We start from the raw sequence: 17,430 nt of genomic DNA on the forward strand, positions 1-17,430 counted from the left end.
ACCCAAGGTCCCAGCGCCACTGCAAAGTGGCAAGCCCGGGAGAACATGGTATTCTGCTGCTTCAGAAGTCCCAGGACGGGCTCTGGTCAGGATGGGACGAGGCGGTCCCTTCTCACCCACCCAACCTCCGGCCAGCGCCCACACAGGCGTACAGCCTTCCCAGGCCCACATCAGCGCGACCCATCCGAACCAGGGAGCTCCTCTCTCCAGGGCCCGGCGAGACCCAGATCCAGGCCAGGCCCATCTCCGCTCCTCCCGTGGCCCAGAACCCTGACAGACCCTACGGATCTGGCAGCTTAGGGGAATCAGATCAGGTTTTCACTAAGGGGGGAGCTGGAAGGGAGAAGGAAAAAGGCCACCCGGAATCTGTCCGTGATTGGTCCCGCAAAAGTGAGGGGGTGGTGCCTGGGAACGAGAGTTCCCATCTTCTCGGGGGTTGCCCGGGTTTCTGGCCCAGAAAGGTGAGGCGGAGGCCGGGGGAAGGGGAGGCAGGACGGCCGACCCGTGGCGCCGCGGTCGCCCTGTCTTCCGGCCGAAACCTCCTCTCGCCTCCGAGAAGTGAGGAGGGGGCTGCCCAGGAGGGGAGCGGCTCGGCTCTGGCTCTGGCCGTTGCTCTCATCCGGACCTGGGGCGCAGAGGGGCTGCCCCCCGGGGAGGCACTCACCGTCATGGCGGCACCCCGGGGCGGCGAGAGCAGGAGGCAGGAAGGTGGAAAGGGCTCTCGGGCCGGGCTCAGCGGCGCGGGAATCCCCCCGCCGCCGCCGCCGCCGCCCCTCTCGGCCGCCCGCAGCCGCTCGTCCGGCCCTTCCCTTCCCCGGCGCTGCCCCGGCCCCTTCCATCCGCCCATAAAACTTTTTTTTTTTTTCAAACTTCCTGGGAGGACCCGGGCGGGCCAATGGGCGGCGGGGAAGCCGAGGCAAACAGTGGCGGGGGCCGCGGATGGGCCAATAGGAGCGCGGCAGGGGCCCGGGGGCGGGGCCTGCCGCGACGGGACGGGTGAGCTGGGGCAGTCGGGGCGGGCGGATGGGGGCGGGAGGGACGTGAGGGCGGGCAAGCTGGGAGGAAGGAAGGGCCTAGCGTGCAGGTGACTCCGTCGGGCCACGGCTAGGGAGTGCGGAGTGGGAGCAGCCGGGTGTGGCACCCTCGTCGTCCAGCAACGGCTCCCCGACCCACGCCAGCCGCCGGACGGAGCGATGGGTCCATTAGGCCTCGGCGCCTCGGTTTGATGGCGACATGGGCAAAGCACCCATTACTACCAATTCAGCGGGTCCCACACGCCAAGCCCCGCTCGTTACCCATGTAATGGACTTTCATCCTTACCACAAACCCGACAGGTGATGTCCTTGTCCCCATTTTACTAATGAGAAAACGGAGGCTCAGAGAAGTGAGCCAACTTGCCCAGGGTCACACAGTAAGAAGAGAAGGGATTTCTAGGAAGTAATCTAAGCACGAAGTGAGTTCTGGAATTGGTAGGGCCTTCCCTAAACGTGCCCTCCTCACCCGGGGTCTTTCTCGCCTTAAGAACCTCATTTTGGGTCCTTGGGTGTGGGCTATACCCGTTTCTCACTTTCCCAGAACACTTGGTGGTTTGTAAGAGTACTTTTGCCCTGCAGAAGCTCCTCTAAGCCCGCAGCTGAGGAGGTACTGTGGTGGAATTTGTTGCTAAATGCATGAGGTGGCTTATGGGGCATTGTGATTTAAACCCTGTATTACCTTAAGCAAGGTCCTTAACCTCTCTGTGCCTCAACTTCACCCTCTGTAAAATGGGATAATGCTGTTATCTCACAGGCTACTGTAAAGATTAAGTGTTAATTTAAGTAAAGCACCTAGAACAACCCCTTTATCCCTAGTTAGCTCTCCTTAGGTAGGGGCGCAGGGGAGCTTGGAATAATTACCACTTCAATGATTCTGCCATCTCAGTTTGGGGTTCAAAAATTACTGCTGTCATGATTATAATCACCATCCCCATTTCACAGATAAACAGAGGCCCAGGGAGCTGAAGTGTTCCCAGCATTTCCCATTGGAATTCTCTCCTCCACCCTGAGGAATGAGACCAAGGGTAAGTCCTCCTAGACACTGGCCTTCTGGCATCCCTGTGCTGAGTGTTCCCACCCTACCCTGTACCTCACTCAGGCATGTGGTCCTTGGGAGAGTGCGTGGACAAACAGAACACCTCAGCTACCACCAATGCCCTACCGCAGTGGCGTGGACACCTGACAGTACCAGCCTCCTTGCTGGTTTCCTGGCCTCTGGGACTCCCTTCTAGTACCCTCAGCACGGTGATGAGAACACTCCCCTGCTCAAAGTTCTTCAACACTTCTCCACTGTCGATAGACACATCCTTGTGCCCGCAGCCATGTCCATTATCATCTGGCCCCTGCCTGCTGTCCCCTGTCATTAGACACACACATTTCACGTGCTAGGGCTACACAATGCTGGGAAGTCCCAGAATAAGCCAGGTCCTCTGTACCTCCCTAACTGCACATGTTGTTCTGTGCCATGCCTGGAACACTTCCCTTGCTGTCCTCTTATGCCCCAACACACATACACTCACTCTCTCCCTTCCCTCCCTCCACATGTTTGTTTGCCTGGAAAATTCCTCCTTACCCTTCAAGTCTCAGTCCAAAGGAAGCCAGAATGCCCCCAGCACAGACTTAGAATCTCCTTTCCCCGGGCTGCCTGTGTGTACTCCCTGCCCAGAGCTCCCTGCATCTGTACACTCCCCGACTCAAGGGATGACCACACAGTGTTCTAATCAGTTATATGTCAGTGTCCTCACAAACTGTGAGCTCCTTGGGGGCAGGAACAGAGTGGTTTTTGTCTATATCATGGTAAGCCTAGGGCCTCAGCCCACATTAGGTCCTTAGTAAACATTGGTTGAGTGAATGAATGCACAAATGAAGGAATGACTGCCTTATTGCAACTTGCCCTGGTAAGACAGAGATGGCACAGCTTCAGGGACCCAGGAGTGACTTATTAAACAGAGCCACCAAACCTTGGGGTTATCCAGCCTCAAAGCGTTACTCTATTGAAGATAACAATGTGAGGCTCAGAGAAGGGAGACAATGGCCCAAAGGCACACAAGTTAGGGGCAGAGACAGAACTCAAGCCCAGGCTTCCTAGCTCTTGACCTTGGACTAATTTCACTGTCCAGCCCAAGAGATGTGTGAAGCTGCTTTAAGTAACTGTCTGGGTGGCTCCACTAGCAGTTCCATCTCTCAGCTCCTGATTTTCCTCATTCCCAGGTGAGAGAATAGCTGAAAATTCATTGAGCCTTAGTTGCCACATCTGTCCAATGGAGAAAATCTGCAGAGACTCTCAGGGCTGCAAGGAGGACTCAGGGAGATACGGATGCACAGAGGTGGGGGGGTGGGCTCTGAAGTCAGCCAGAGCAGGGTTCAAATCTTAGCTCTCCCCCATTGTGTGACCTGAAACAAGTGAGTTTCATTCCCTCATCTATGAAATGGACGATATGAACCATACCTAGTATGCCTAGTGGTGAGGATTCAATGCAATCAGATGTGCCACGCACTGAACACAGAGCTGAGAGCATAGTAGGTGCACAATAAATGCTGGCTATCATCACCATCATCACCATCCCAGAGTCCATTTCCCCATTTCTCGCCCCCTTCTCTCCAGCCAAAAACTTACCTGCCCCCTCCTGCTGGAACTGCTGTGTGTTAGTGACCCTTAGTTAGGCTGATAAGGTAATTCCCGCCCATGGCTTGAAGATACCACTCTGCCCAGACAACCACGTTTGCCTGGTTACCCTTGTGCCTTGACCCCCAAAGAGCAGCAGCGAGGAAATTAAGAAGTGGATGGAGAAACTAGTGTTTGGAGGCCCCCCCCACCCCATACCCCACCCCATCACACCTCTGTGCATCCTGATTTCCCTGAGCCTTCCCTGCAGCCCTGATCATCTCCATAGATTTTTTCCCCCATTAGACAGATGTGGCAACTGAGGCTTGGTGAGTTTGGCTGCTGCCATTCTCTCATCTAGGAATGAGGAAAATCAGCAAGAGGCCAGTTCCTCTAAACCAGGAGTCCCCAGCCCCCAGGCTGTGGACTGGTACCGGTCCTTGGCCTGTTAGGAACCGGGCCGCACAGCAGGAGGTGAGTGGCGGGCGAACGAGCGAAGCTTCATCTGCCGCTCCCCATTGCTTGCGTTACCGCCTGAACCATTCCCCCCCACCGCCTGTCCATGGAAAAATTGTCTTCCACGAAACCGATCCCTGGTGCCAAAAAGGTTGGCGAACGCTGCTCTAAACCATAGCTGTGCGACCTCGGGCAAGTCTACCTCACCTCTCTGAGTTCCGGTCTCTTCATCTGTAGAATGGGTATACAGGCTCTCAGCCTAGAGCTAGACCCCACGCCGATGAGAGTATGAGAGTCAGCCTGTCACTGAGAGAAGAGACCCCATGAGCCAGGCTGTGGCTCCTGGAGATGGCCAGGCCTCCTCCCTCCCACCGTGAAGGGGGCAGGAGAGCACAAGTCACAGCTGCCTCCCCTCCCCGCCCTTGAGAAAACCACGAACCAGAGGCCTGAGTGTTTACAGCCCTCTGGGCAGGGAATGGGTTACGTAATGCCAGATGTTTGTGCAACTGGCTCAGACCCAGGTCTGAGACACACTTTGCAATCCCAGAGCCCCTCGCAGGCCCTCCCTCCCTCTCCCCCTTGCCCCCAGCCTGGCACCCCTTGGCCTATTTGCTGATTGGGAGCTTTCAGCTGGGTGGATTAGTCCATCACCCCTCACCCTGAAAGCTGAAAACAGCCTCAGCCTGGTCCTGCAGGTGGGACGTCTCCCTCGCTGCAGAGACCACGGAAGCTCTGGGCTCTGCTTCCAGGTCTCCTTCCTCACGTGGGGCCTCCACATCTCTCCCTCTGAGCCCCTACTGGCTTTTCTTTGACTGACACCAGCCTCCTCCCTCCCCTCCCCCACTCTCCCCACCCTCACCCCACCCCCACCCCACTGGAGCCAGCCTACCCTTTGCCACCTGAGGACCCCCAGAGACAGCAGGAACGGATTGAACAGCGTGGGACGGTCCCCGGGCATCCGCCATGAGGTCACCAGTCGGCCCTTGAGTGGGCTCCCAGCCTTGCCCTCCGCTGGCCTCTTGTCTGCCTGTCAAACAGGGTCCAGTGTTGGCCCCCACGTCCCTTTGGTGGGATGGAGGAGTCCCTGACGACAGCCTCCCCTGCCCATGCTGCCATGCCCACCTCAAAGGCCCAGGTTGCCATCTTTCTCCTCTCCCAGAACTGCTGAGGTGGACTGCCATGTGTTCACACCGCGTGGTGTTGGTTGACAGGGCTCCTGGGGCTCAGCGCCCTTGGGGATGTGCACTTCACCCTCAGGTCAGACCCCAGGTGGCCGGCGGGCGGGGAGTGCAGACCACAGATGTGTATTCAGCCCACATGTTTTCAGATTATTTTGCATTAGGTTCCAGTGTTAAATAATCAAGTGGTTCAACACATAGCTACATATTTCCAGCTCCTCTTGAAATATCGAAAGATGGAGAAACTCTGGGCTCCTCTTCCCCAAGGCAACAACCCTCTGGAGCCAAGGGGTCACTCAAGGGCCCCCTAATCCTGAGTCCCCCATCTGCCTACTCTCCTCACCTTTGTGAAAGGAATGAGTCACAGACTTCTACAGCCACACACCCGGCCGAGTCCCCAGTGCACCCTCTTTGGAGTCATCCTTGTTGGGGAAACTGAGGCCCCAGTGAAGCAGAGGCATTTGCCCAGAGTCACAGAGCAAGTTACTGGCAGAGGCAGGGCAGAGCCCAGGTGTCCCAACTCTTCAGAATCCAGAGATTCTCTGGATGTGGGACAGGAAGCACCAAAGCACAGATCCAGGGGGCTTTGGGGGGAAGGACTGTCTCCGCCCGGCACCGCATCGCCGTCACAGCCCTGACCACTAGACTGTGGGCTCCATGCTGCTGCTTCATCTCGCCTCTGGCCCACACCCAGGCATACAGAAGGTGCTCACGAAGGCTATGTGAATGAACGAATGAGGCAGTTATCAATTCTGCCCAGTCCAGGCTTCCTGGGGGTGGATTGAGAGGTTTTCTGGGTTGCTGGGGCAGGCCAATTTCATGGAGACTAGAGGGGGACCCCTGTGCTGATATTTGCTCTTTGTTCACAAAACTCTGGCCCCACGAAGTATGAAGAAATAACCCAGAAAGAGGAAGAGCAAAGTTGCCGGAGTCCCTGTGAGAGCTGGAAGTGCTTTTAGTGACCAGTCCCCGTCCCCTCCCATTTCACAGATGGGAAGACTGGCCCACCAAGCAGTTAGAACGCTGCTTCTACTATGTGAGGCCATGCAGGCAATCAGGGCAGAGCCAGGAAGCGGCGTTGGGGGTAGCAGAGAGAGTGCTGGGTAGGGGATCCTGAGCCCTGGGTCCTAATTTGAGCCCAACCACCGACCGGCTATGTGATCTGAGATGACTGCCTACCCCTCCTATCCTCATCTGCACAGTCAGGGGTTGGGCAGAATCCCCCCACCTCTGACTAGCGGCAGGGCCAGATTTGGGGGCTCCAGACTGCCAGACAGACACCCCCCCGCCCCCCACCCCCGTCACACCCGGCTTCTCAGGAAGCGGCATGGGGAACAGCAGAACAACAGCAGGATTAGAAAAGCACAGCCTCAAACAGCCTGGTGTTCTCCTCGCCTCCCGCTGCCCCAGGCCCTCAGCTCTGACCTCACCTCTCTGGAGGCTGCGGGTGATGAGAACAGTCTGTTTGGCAGGTCTGTGGGGAGGGGCGGGGCAGAGCATGTGCTCCAGCTGCAGCCAGGCCTCAGAGCGGCCTCCGCGGGTCCCACCCCTTGCACACATCTCTCCCGCCCCAGGACCCTGGAGTTCCTCCAGGCCCAGCTGACTTCTATACCTCCTTGGCCCTCTTCAATGCTTCTCTGGCTCCAGCTCCTGGAAGCTCTACCCTTTCTCCCAGCCTGGCCAGCCCTCCAGAATCAGGAGGACCTTGCCTTCAGAGACCATCAGGGCCAAACTGCCATTTGCCCAGGGAAGGGCAGCGACCTTTCAGGGCATCCTAGCAAGTTGAAAGCAGAGCCCTAGGCTTCTGACCCTAGGACAGTCCACCCACCCAGATGAGGTGGCCCTGCTGCCAGCTCATCTAGAGCCCCTCTTCTCGATGTCCCCATGGCAGAGCCAGCCTTGGTCTGGATGACCCCAGAGCTGATCTGAGGACCTCAGCCCACCTCCAGCCTGATTTCCCTTCCCTTCCCCTCCCTCTGTGCCCACACCCATGACCCAACTACCGAGTCTGCCTGCTTCTGGTCAGTCAGTGAGTCTTGGCCTCTGCTTCCTTCTGACTCCTCAGGCTCCTTTGATTGGAACTGGAGATAAGAAAGAACACAGCTTAGGTCAGATTATTCCCCAGGTTCCAACTTCTTATGCATCCATTCATCATCCATCCATCTAACATCCATCTAGAATCCAACATCAATAGACCCATGTATCCATCCAACCATCCAGAATCCATCACCCACTCATCCATCCTCTCATCTAACCAACATCCATTATCCCAATACATCCATCCTCAATTTATTCATCATCTATTCATCCATCCTGTATCCACGGGACTTCCCTGGTGGTGCGGTGGTTAAGAATCCGCCTGCCAATGCAGGGGACATGGGTTCGATCCCTGGTCCGGGAAGATCCCACATGCCGTGGAGCAACTAAGCCTGTGAGCCACAACTACTGAGCCCGCGCGCCTACAGCCCATGCTCCACAACAAGAGAAGCCACCGCAATGAGAAGCCTGCACACCGCAACAAAGAGCAGCCCCCGCTCACCACAACTAGAGAAAGCCCACGCACAGCAACGAAGACCCAACGCAGCCAAAGATAAATTATTAATTAAAAAAAAAAAACTATAGGGCTTCCCTGGTGGCGCAGTGGTTGAGAGTCCGCCTGCCGATGCAGGGGACACGGGTTTGTGCCACGGTCCGGGAAGATCCCACATGCCGCGGAGCGGCTGGGCCCGTGAGCCATGGCCGCTGAGCCTGCACGTCCAGAGCCTGTGCTCCGCAACGGGAGAGGCCGCAGCAGTGAGAGGCCTGTGTACCGCAAAAAAAAAACAAAACAACAAACTATATCCACGTATCGTATCCTTCCTCAATCCATCCAACATTCATTCATCTCTCTACCCATCCTTCCAACATTCATTCACCATCCATCATCCATATTCCACAACATTTACCCATCCATGCAACATCTATCTATCCAGCACCCATCATCTGTTCCATTCATCACCCGTCTATCCATTCATCCATCCACCCATCTGTCATCCATCCAACATCCGTTTCTCATTTGTCCAACATATATCATCTATCCATCACCCATTCACACATCTGTCATCCATCATTCATCCATCAACTACCCACGGCCCTACCCACCCTCCGTCTGTTTCTTGCAAGCCCTCAAGCATCCATGTATTCACTGGTCAACCAGCCACTGAGCTTATCTCCTCCTTTGTGTCAGACCCTGGGCCAGGGGCCAGAGGTACAGAGATAAAGTAGGTGCAGCTCCTGCTCGCATGGAGCTCATGTTTTTTAAGGGAAAATGACAACCGAGTGTGACCAGATGAAGAGTAGCAGAACTACCAAGCCCGGAAGGGAAACATCACCAATCCAGGGGTGGCGTGAGTATTCAGGGAAGGCGTCTCAGAACAGGGCAGCTGATCTAAGACTCAAACAATGAACAGATGTTTGGTGAGTGAAGAGGGAAGGGAAGAGCTTCCTAGGCCACAAGGGCAGGGGGATGTGCTCCCAGAGCTCTGCAGCCAGCTCAGCACAGCTAGAGGGCAAATCTGGGGTGGAAGGAAGGCCAGGAGGCCTTGGATGCCATGCCAAAGATTTCCTAGAGGTGACCAGCTGGAGCCCCAGCAGGACCTGGTGAATGCCTCTGCTGTGTCATCTGTGAAATGGCCTGAAGCACCTGGTGTTCCTGCCCCTCCCCAGTCACCACCTCCTAACCTCCCTGGGACCCCTGAGCCTCACCATGAGTAACTCTAGCTAGAGAATCTCTCTTTCCTCCCTCTTCTCTTTTGACCAGACCAGCCTGCAGCATCCCAGCATCCACTGGGATGCAACATCTTCTTGAGCTGCCTGTCGTGGTCCACCTGCCTGCCCAACAAGTCTGATAGCAACCTCTCATGTGGGGCCCCAAGTCCCCTCTTGGTCCTGAGGGCAGGACCAAGCTGGCTCATCCCTGCATCTCTGGTGTCTGTGCATTGAGTTGATCAGGGGAGAAATCGAGAGCAGCCTCAGGGAAATGCAGGGAAGGGGGCTCCCTAGTCCTTCCATGGGCTCAGAGGCTCCACAGAATAGTGGTTAAAAGCTTGGGCTTGGGCATGGGCTTGGGCATGGGCTTGGGCTTGGGCTTGGGCTTCCCTGGTGGCGCAGTGGTTGAGAGTCCGCCTGCCGATGCAGGGGACACGGGTTCGTGCCCTGGTCTGGGAAGATCCCACATGCCGCGGAGCGGCTAGGCCCGTGAGCCATGGCCGCTGAGCCTGCGTGTCTGGAGCCTGTGCTCCGCAACGGGGGAGAGGCCGCAACAGTGAGAGGCCCGCGTACCGCAAAAAAAAAAAAAAAAAAAAAAAAGCTTGGGCTTTTCCAAGACATGGAAACAACCTAAATGTCCATCAACAGATGAATAGATAAAAAAGATGTGGTGTATATACATGATGTGGTGTACACACACACACACACACACACACACACACTGGAATACTACTCAGCCACAAAAAAGAATGAAATAATGCCATTTGCAGCAACATGGATGGACCTAGAGATTATCATACAAAATGAAGTAAGTCAGAAAGAAAGACAAATACCATGATGTCACTTATACGTGGAATCTAAAATATGACACAAATGAACATATCTACATAACAGAAACAGACCTACAGACATGACTTGTGGTTGCCAAGGGGAAAGGGAGGTGGGGAGGGAAGGATTGGGAGTTTGGGGTTAGCAGATGCAAACTAGTATATATAGGATGGGTAAGCAACAAGGTCCTACTGTATAGCACAGGGAAATATATTCAATATCCTATGATAAACCATAATGGAAAAGAATATGAAAAAGTATATATATGTATAGCTGAGTCACTTTGCTGTACAGCAGAAATTAACACAACATTGTAAATCAACTATACTTCAATAAAATTTTAAAAAGTAAAAACTCGGGCTTTGGAATCAATACTTGGATCTCATTTCTCTCGACTTACACGTGTGTGACCCCCAGCAAATGCTGAATGAGCCTGGGCCTCGTATCTAGCTGAGGCACATGTGGCAAAGCATGTGAAGCCCCAAGGCCAGGGCCCGGCACACCATAAGCCCTCCCCTGTCATCCGTGGGGGAGGCAGTACTGGGCTGCACATTGTGGAGATGAGGAGGGTCTGGATGAATGAGCAGGAGCTGCCGCATCACCCCAGTAATGCCTGTCAGGGAAGTAGTTGGTCCCGTTTTACAGAGGAAGACCAGGACCAAGAGAGTCTGGGTGTCCAAAACCACCTGCTGCATTCCTGGTGAGCTGAGGCCAGGTTGCAGGGTTCTGGCCTCCAGGACCCTTCCCACTGACCATCTTCAGATAAATGCTCTGGGCAGCACCAGAGCACCACTGACTCTGTGACCCTGCCCCTGGGCCAAAGAGACAGGAAGAGATTTGGTGAGCACCTACTATGTGTCAGGCACTGGGCCTACTTTACATATAGGCCCCCATTTAAGCAGCTGTCTCAGCAGCCAGCTCAGCCCAGTGAGCATTTATGCAACCCCTTCTCTGTGCCTGAGAGGAGCTGTATGGGCCAGAGAAAGGTAAGTGAAGCTGTCAAGCTTCACTCCTGGACTTTAAGGAACTTGGAATACAGCAGTGGGGAGGGGACACAACCACGCTGGCTGCAGTCCCAGACAGGGCCAGGTAGAAGCCACCAGAGGCAACACAAACCAAGTATTGTAGGGCCAGGAGGGGAGAAGGGCCTGGCCAGTGCATCTTGCTTGAGGCCTCAGGGTGATCTGCACAGAGCAGACCTGGGGTCCACCCCTACCCCGGCCCTGACTAGCTGTGTGATCTTGGGTGAGTGGCTTAACCTCTCTGTGTCTCAGTTTCCTTGTCTGTAAATAAGTAGTGCCTTTCTCATCAGACTGCTGTGGAGATTAAATGAGGAAAATACCATAAAACATTCAGACCAAGGCTTAGTACACAGTAGATGCTCAAAAAAAGTGCTCTCATTATCACTGTGCAGTTTGTGCTAGGAAAGCTTTTGGTCAGGAGGATTGTGTGCAGGAGCTGAGGGGAGGCCTGTCGGGACACTTGTGTGGGGTGGGACTGACTTTCAGGCTGCCCCTCGGAAGTGAGACTGACTTACCTCCCATTGTAGCGAGCTGGGGCCCTCTGCAGGGCTCCTGCCCCTCAGCTGGCCTGTCTCCTCCAGACCAGCCATAGTTGAGGTCTCTGGTCCACTTGTCACTTTGGTCTTTGGCCACTGGGTGGAGATGCTGGCAGGGCTGGGCGGCTGGGCGGAGCTCTGGGGCCACTGCCCAGGGCTGTATCCATTGACCAGAGTAGCTCCTGCCCCTCCTTCAGACTGGGTGTGTTGCTCTGGCTCCAGCTCCAGAGTACCCTTCGTGCCTGGGGAAATTGTGCCCGGCCCACCCCAGTGTCCAGCCGAGTCCCGGCGGGGCAGCTGGGCCTGCAGGAGCTCCAGGAGGCCTTCCCAGTCCAGCCTCAGAAGAGCGGAGGCGAGCGTCGGCTCCCCCGAGTGGGTCCAGGCCCCCTCTCTGGGTGCCCCGAGGAGGCCCACCAGGTCCCTCCAGTCAAGCACGGGTTGCCTCTCAGGGCCATGCAGGTGTGGACAGGCTCCCTCAGCCCCCCAGCCCATGGCAGGGGATGTCTCAGGTCTCCGGGGTTTCAAGAACTCTCCTTGGCCTGCCCTGGAGTCCTCTGGGGGCCTCATAGGCTGGTGAGGACTGGACAGCTCCTGCAGGCTGCCCCAGCCCCGCTGAGCTGGCCTGTCAGGGGGCTCCCATGGCCCACCACTGGGGGGTTCCTCCCAGGCCTCTGCCTGCCCCCTGTGGGGCAGCTTCCAGCTCTCCTCAGACTCCCCAGGAGGGCCCCTCCATGTTTCCTCTGGGGCTCTGGCAGCCCCCCGCCTGGGCCCCCCAAGTCCTAGCCAGCCCCCCAGGCCTGGGCCCTCCTCCTGCCTGCCCCAGCCTCTCTCCAGGTGTCCGTGTGGGTCCCCGGATCCTGGCGGCCCCTCCTGACTCTGCCACCCTCCCAGAGGCTGTCTTGGGCCCGCCCGGCCACTTTCCAGAGGTCTCTCTGTCCGCTGCTCCCTCTCAGGAGTCCTGGCTGACGTCCTTGGGGGCGGCGAGGACCCCTGGAGCCGCCGTTCCCCCTCAGGCCGCCTCTCGGGGCTCCTGGGATGAGGGGGCTCTGCTCGGCTCCGCCGGGCCGGTTCTGCCTGCTTCGCGAGGGGCTTGGTTACCTGAGGATGAGGTGAGGGAGTGGGTGAGGCTCCAGGACCTTGACTGGGTGGTGTCTGTCTAGGAGGACAGGAAACTGGGGTCTTAGCCAGGCTTCAGGGAGTTGCAAGCTCTGTCCTCACAGCAGGCTGGATTAAAGCAGGTCAAAAAGTACCTAGGGTCTCTGGCTTCCCTCCCTGGGGGTGTCAGCCCTTCCCTCTCACCCACCTTCCTCAGTTCCAGAAAAAGATCTGCAAACGGCTGCTCACTTTCCGGACTTCCCCCTCCCCCCCAAGATATTGATTCCAACCTGGGCTATCAGGTGCCGGAATTTCCACCACCAATACTCCATTCACTGGGTTGGGCCCTGCCATCTAAGAGTTTCTTTAAAAATACCAATCCCCACCCTGGAAGAGACAGCCCTTAGAGCTGGACTGACGTATGGGGAGGTTTTCCCTGAAAACGTCTCAAGATGGCAGGTGCCTAATGAAGGACAGGGACAGCATGGAAGGGCCATCTTCAAGATGGACTGATCGGGGTCTGGCTCAATTTTGCTGGCTCTTTGGGAGAGGGAGGAGCTGGATGCCCACGATTGGGACTCTGACCCTTTCGTAAAGAACCTCCCTTCCCAGGACCCTCGCCCAGCATCTGGGGGAGGGGAGAAGCTGTGGCTCACCCCTTGGGGGTGCAGGGGCCCCGGGCAGGCTGGCAGTGCTCACCTCCCTGCTGAGGGCAGGGCTGGACTGTCTTCGGAGAGGTTGGCTCTGAACTTGGCTGGGCCGCTGCGACCGCCCCTCATCCCGGGTCTGGAAGGCCCCCGGTGCCTCGGACTTCCTATGAGCAAACGCACCGCCCCTCTGAGGGCCCTTGGGACTGTCCCACTCCCGGCACCCCAGCTCCTCTACTGCCACCCCCAGTGGAAGAGACATAGCAGATCCAGGGACCCGCCACAAGCTCGTTGAAGGGCCTTAAGCGAGGGAGGATCCTTTCAGGGCCTCAGTTTCCCCTTCTGCAAAATGGGGATAGTCGACACTGCCCTATTCTACCTGCCTCATGGGGCTGTTGTGAAGATGAAATGAAAAAAGGGGTGGGCAAAGGTCGGGGAGCTCAGTCTTGGCCTTGACCGCCTCCTGTCTCACTCAGTACTTCCTTTCTGGCCGCCACCCCACTGGCAGCCCACAGTTCACCCTCAGACAAAGGCTAGACTGGTGCTTGTGGGAATTAAGATCTATTGAGCACCTACCGTGTCCCAGGCAGTGTGCATGCATCATAATGGCAAACATTTATGGAGCACTTCCTGTGTCCCAGGCACTTTTACTATCTCATTTCAACTTCTGCAATCCATGAGGTGGAGACAGGAGAGGCAGAATGTCATATGCCCCCATATTCCATTCTTTCTGCCCATTTTCTGTCCATATGGTAAATTTTGGACTTCCCAGGCCAACCTGTTTTTCCCCTCAGTACTAGCTGCAGCCATCTAGCTGTTGGTTAAAGAGCTCTTAGCAAGTTCAGAAGGAAGAAACATCCTCTTTTCCCCACAACTCCAGAAAGGCCAACATAAAACCGTCCATGCAAATGTCATTTCTAAGACACCCAGACTTCAGGCATTGTTGCCACGTCCGACAAAGACAACCTCTAGGCTGTAGAAAGTCCCTAGTTCCAGCTAGTTGTCTTGCTTAGTAATTGTTAGCCACGGCTATTAATATTTAACGTGACATCTCTGTTGAAATGTAGGAACATCAAACAGAATCTGGGTACATCTCTCCCCTCCCCTGTGTAAGGGGGTCAAGACAAAGGACCTAACCACTCCACTGGATATTTAGGATATTTATTGCAAGAGGGTTTGAGAGTCACACTTCATCTAAATTGACAAATGGAGCTGTGTCTCTGGTGGCTGAACCAAACCAGAAGCCTGGGAAAGATGACCAGGTGCTGACCTTGACCCAGCCAGCGAAACAGGAAGAAGAATCTCTCCTCGGGTCTGAGCCAGGACCCATACCCTGCAGTCTGCCTCCAGCTTGGGGACTAGGCTGAAACTCTACAGAGGCTTTAGAAAGTGAAACAATTAAGGGCTTGGACTTTGTTCTTGTCTTATGGCTTTTGCCAATGTTATTGGAATCAGATCCATAAACTAATTTGATCTTTTAGCCATTCTTAGCATTGGACTCACAGGAAACCAAAGTTCCCTGCTCTGGAGTAACTGTTTCTAAGTTTGACGGCTGCCTGATCAGGTTCAATTTTTAATCCAATTTGAAGCGAGAGAGTTTCCTTGCTCTGTGAGATCTGATGCCTTAGAGTGAATTTCCCTCAGAACCGGGGTGTAGGAGCCTCTGCGAAGCAAAAACCCCAGCGTTGACTAGGTGGGGAGGATAATGGCAGAAACTACTTTGTGCAGGGTGGGGAGGCAAACGTGCGTTCTCTTCCGAATTAATGCATTTTCCATATAAACTCCAGCTTGTTAAATGAGCATTCCTTCTGAGAAGGTTCCCCCCATGTGGAATGGAGAGAGGGGAGAGAAGAACTCAAGAAAATTCTGAGACTTCGACAGAGACCCAGCCTCCTGATGCTGAAGCAACAGTATTTCCTCAGGCCGCCTGTTCCTGAGGGTTGGTGTGGCTGCACCGAGGATGACAAAGAAGCTTGGATGGGCTCTTCCACCTCCAGAGGGTATTAAAGGACAACAGCCGTCAAGTCAGGTAAATTCCATGAAGGCTCTGTTTTGAATTCAAGATACTAGGAAATGCTTATATGATTCTACGACAAGAAATACCAAAGGCATCAAGAGGGCAGGAATGAAGATATCGAGCCAAAATTCCTAATGCTTTAATGTGATAGCCCTTTAAGAAAAAATTTCCAGCCTCAGTTAGAACAATGCTTGAACAGCAGAGTAGATGCTCAATAAATACATGTTGAATGAATGAATGGGAGAAAATAAGAGTACAGCTCTATAGCCACCCACTCATCAATTTCAGTCTGTCCCTTAGAGATATTTAAATAGGTTTAAAAATTTTATCTTCAGAGGGCGAATGGTTTTCTACTTGGAAAAAATGCCATACAAGAGGGAAAATTTTAATTACTCAGTAGAGTCGTAAAACCTTGGTTAAAAGTAAATAATCTACTTCACCAAAATATATATGCTAAATATGCAATTTTTATATATCAATCATACCTCAATAAAGCTTTAAAAAAAAGGTAAATCTACTTCAAAGAGAGCAAAATAAAAAGAAGTATCTGTGTAAAAACAATTAAATGATTAATAAAAGTATAAATATTCCAGACCTCTACTATAAACGCTTTATCTCTCTAAAAGTTAATCACGGTAAGAAAAAAAAAAGGAGAGAAAATTTAACTTTGGTTCAAAGACCTGCTGAGTTATCAGGTAAGGTCAAAGGTATGCAAATTGACATCAGACCAAAAATAGTCATCATAAAAGGCCAAAGACAAAGGAGGTTTTCAGGGTAGTGAGACTATTCTGTGTGATACTCTGATGGTAAACACACGTCATTATACATTTGTCTGAACTCCGAATGTACACCACCAAGAGTGAACCCTAATGTGAACTATGGACTTTGGGTGATAATGTGTCAGTGTAAGTTTATGGATTGTTAACAAGTGGACCACTCTGGCGGGGGGATGTTGATAGTGGGGTAGCTGTGCACGTGTAGGAACAGGGCATATACGGGAAATCTCTGTACTTTCCGCTCAATTTTGTTGTGAACCAAAAACTGCTCTAAAAAAACGAAAGTAAGGTTTCCCTGGTGGCGCAGTGGTTGAGAGTCCGCCTGCCAATGCAGGGGACACGGGTTCGTGCCCCGGTCTGGGAAGATCCCACATGCCGCGGAGCGGCTGGGCCCGTGAGCCATGGCCGTTGAGCCTGCGCGTCCGGAGCCTGTGCTCCGCAACGGGAGAGGCCACAACAGCGAGGGATCCACATACCGCAAAAAAAAAAAAAAAAAAACGAAAGTATTTTTTTTAAGAGGCCAAAGAAAGAATTACACTAACGCTGGAGACCACAAAGGTTGTCGCCTGGGTTTTAAATGGATAAAACTTACTGGAAAAGGAAATTTGAAGAATAAGAGATAAGGTTTCTCATGCAGATTCAAATCTAAGAGAAAATGTTGTCTAAGGGACAACAAAGAGAGGAATTGTGGATGCAAAATATTACCCACTCCTTAGGGTGGTGGAAATGTTCTAAAATTACGTTTTGATGATGGTTGTACACCTCAGCCTCAGTAAATATGCTATAATTTATTGAATTCTACACTGAAAGTTTTGAGACTTTCAGACCTATGTTTTGTTGTTCTCTTGAACTTAACGAATAGAATTTCAGCCCTGATCCTTAAAGACTCTGAGGCTGGAACTGCTGGAGAAAGAAATCTCAGCTGGACCTGGAGGAAACATTTCTCCTCCCCAAGACTGGGGAAAAGCAGCCGTTCTGCTGGGTTGTAAACACCCACATGAATGGAGCCACTGACCAAGGAGACTTGTGGGATTCCTGGACTTCAGGTGCTGTCGCTGTGTCCCAGGAAAGGAACATTTAACCTCTATAAAAAGTCTGTCATCCTGTGGGTTCTCTTATTTAAAGTATGTGGCTCTGGCCATACGTTTTAAATTGACATCTCTGTTTTCTGAAATGCATGGGACCTGTGAGTTTTCTTCTTTAAGGCAGAAAAAAATCTGGGACACTTTCTTCTCCCTCACATAAGGTGTAAAAAATAAATAAATAAACCTGTGACTCTGGATCAAACAAAGGGTTTGAGAATTTAACCTCATTTAAATTAATGTACTAATGTTCTAATTTTACAGATGAGGAAACTGAGGCTCAGGTAGGTTAAATCACTTTACCGCATCACACCAGTTGGCAAATGGCGTTGACCCAGGATTTGAACTCAGCCTGCCTGACCCTGGTCTTCGCTCTTACCCACTAGGCTATGCACAATATCACTTAA

At 53.5% G+C, this 17,430-nt stretch overlaps 1 protein-coding gene across 6 annotated transcripts in view; it reads right to left on the minus strand.

Annotated features, from left to right (window-relative positions):
* The window catches only part of TRIOBP (TRIO and F-actin binding protein), a gene marked incomplete at its 5' end in the record, with an annotated part of 59,242 nt that overhangs the window by 23,014 nt on the left and 18,798 nt on the right, over nt 1–17,430 (minus strand). For 3 of the 6 annotated variants that reach the window (XM_081250174.1, XM_081250173.1, XM_081250176.1), the window contains 4 exons: nt 4,985–5,122; nt 7,277–7,354; nt 11,386–12,504; nt 13,201–13,315. In XM_081250174.1, the coding sequence (XP_081106300.1) occupies nt 4,985–5,122; nt 7,277–7,354; nt 11,386–12,504; nt 13,201–13,315 (1,450 nt within the window). Of the gene's footprint in view, nt 1–664; nt 848–4,984; nt 5,123–7,276; nt 7,355–11,385; nt 12,505–13,200; nt 13,316–17,430 lie in introns of those variants that run through there. The other 3 variants (XM_081250177.1, XM_081250178.1, XM_081250175.1) reach the window with 2 other exon arrangements.

Source organism: Mesoplodon bidens (assembly GCF_964165515.1).
Source record: "Mesoplodon bidens genome assembly, chromosome: 11".
NCBI classification, from domain to species: domain Eukaryota; kingdom Metazoa; phylum Chordata; class Mammalia; order Artiodactyla; family Ziphiidae; genus Mesoplodon; species Mesoplodon bidens.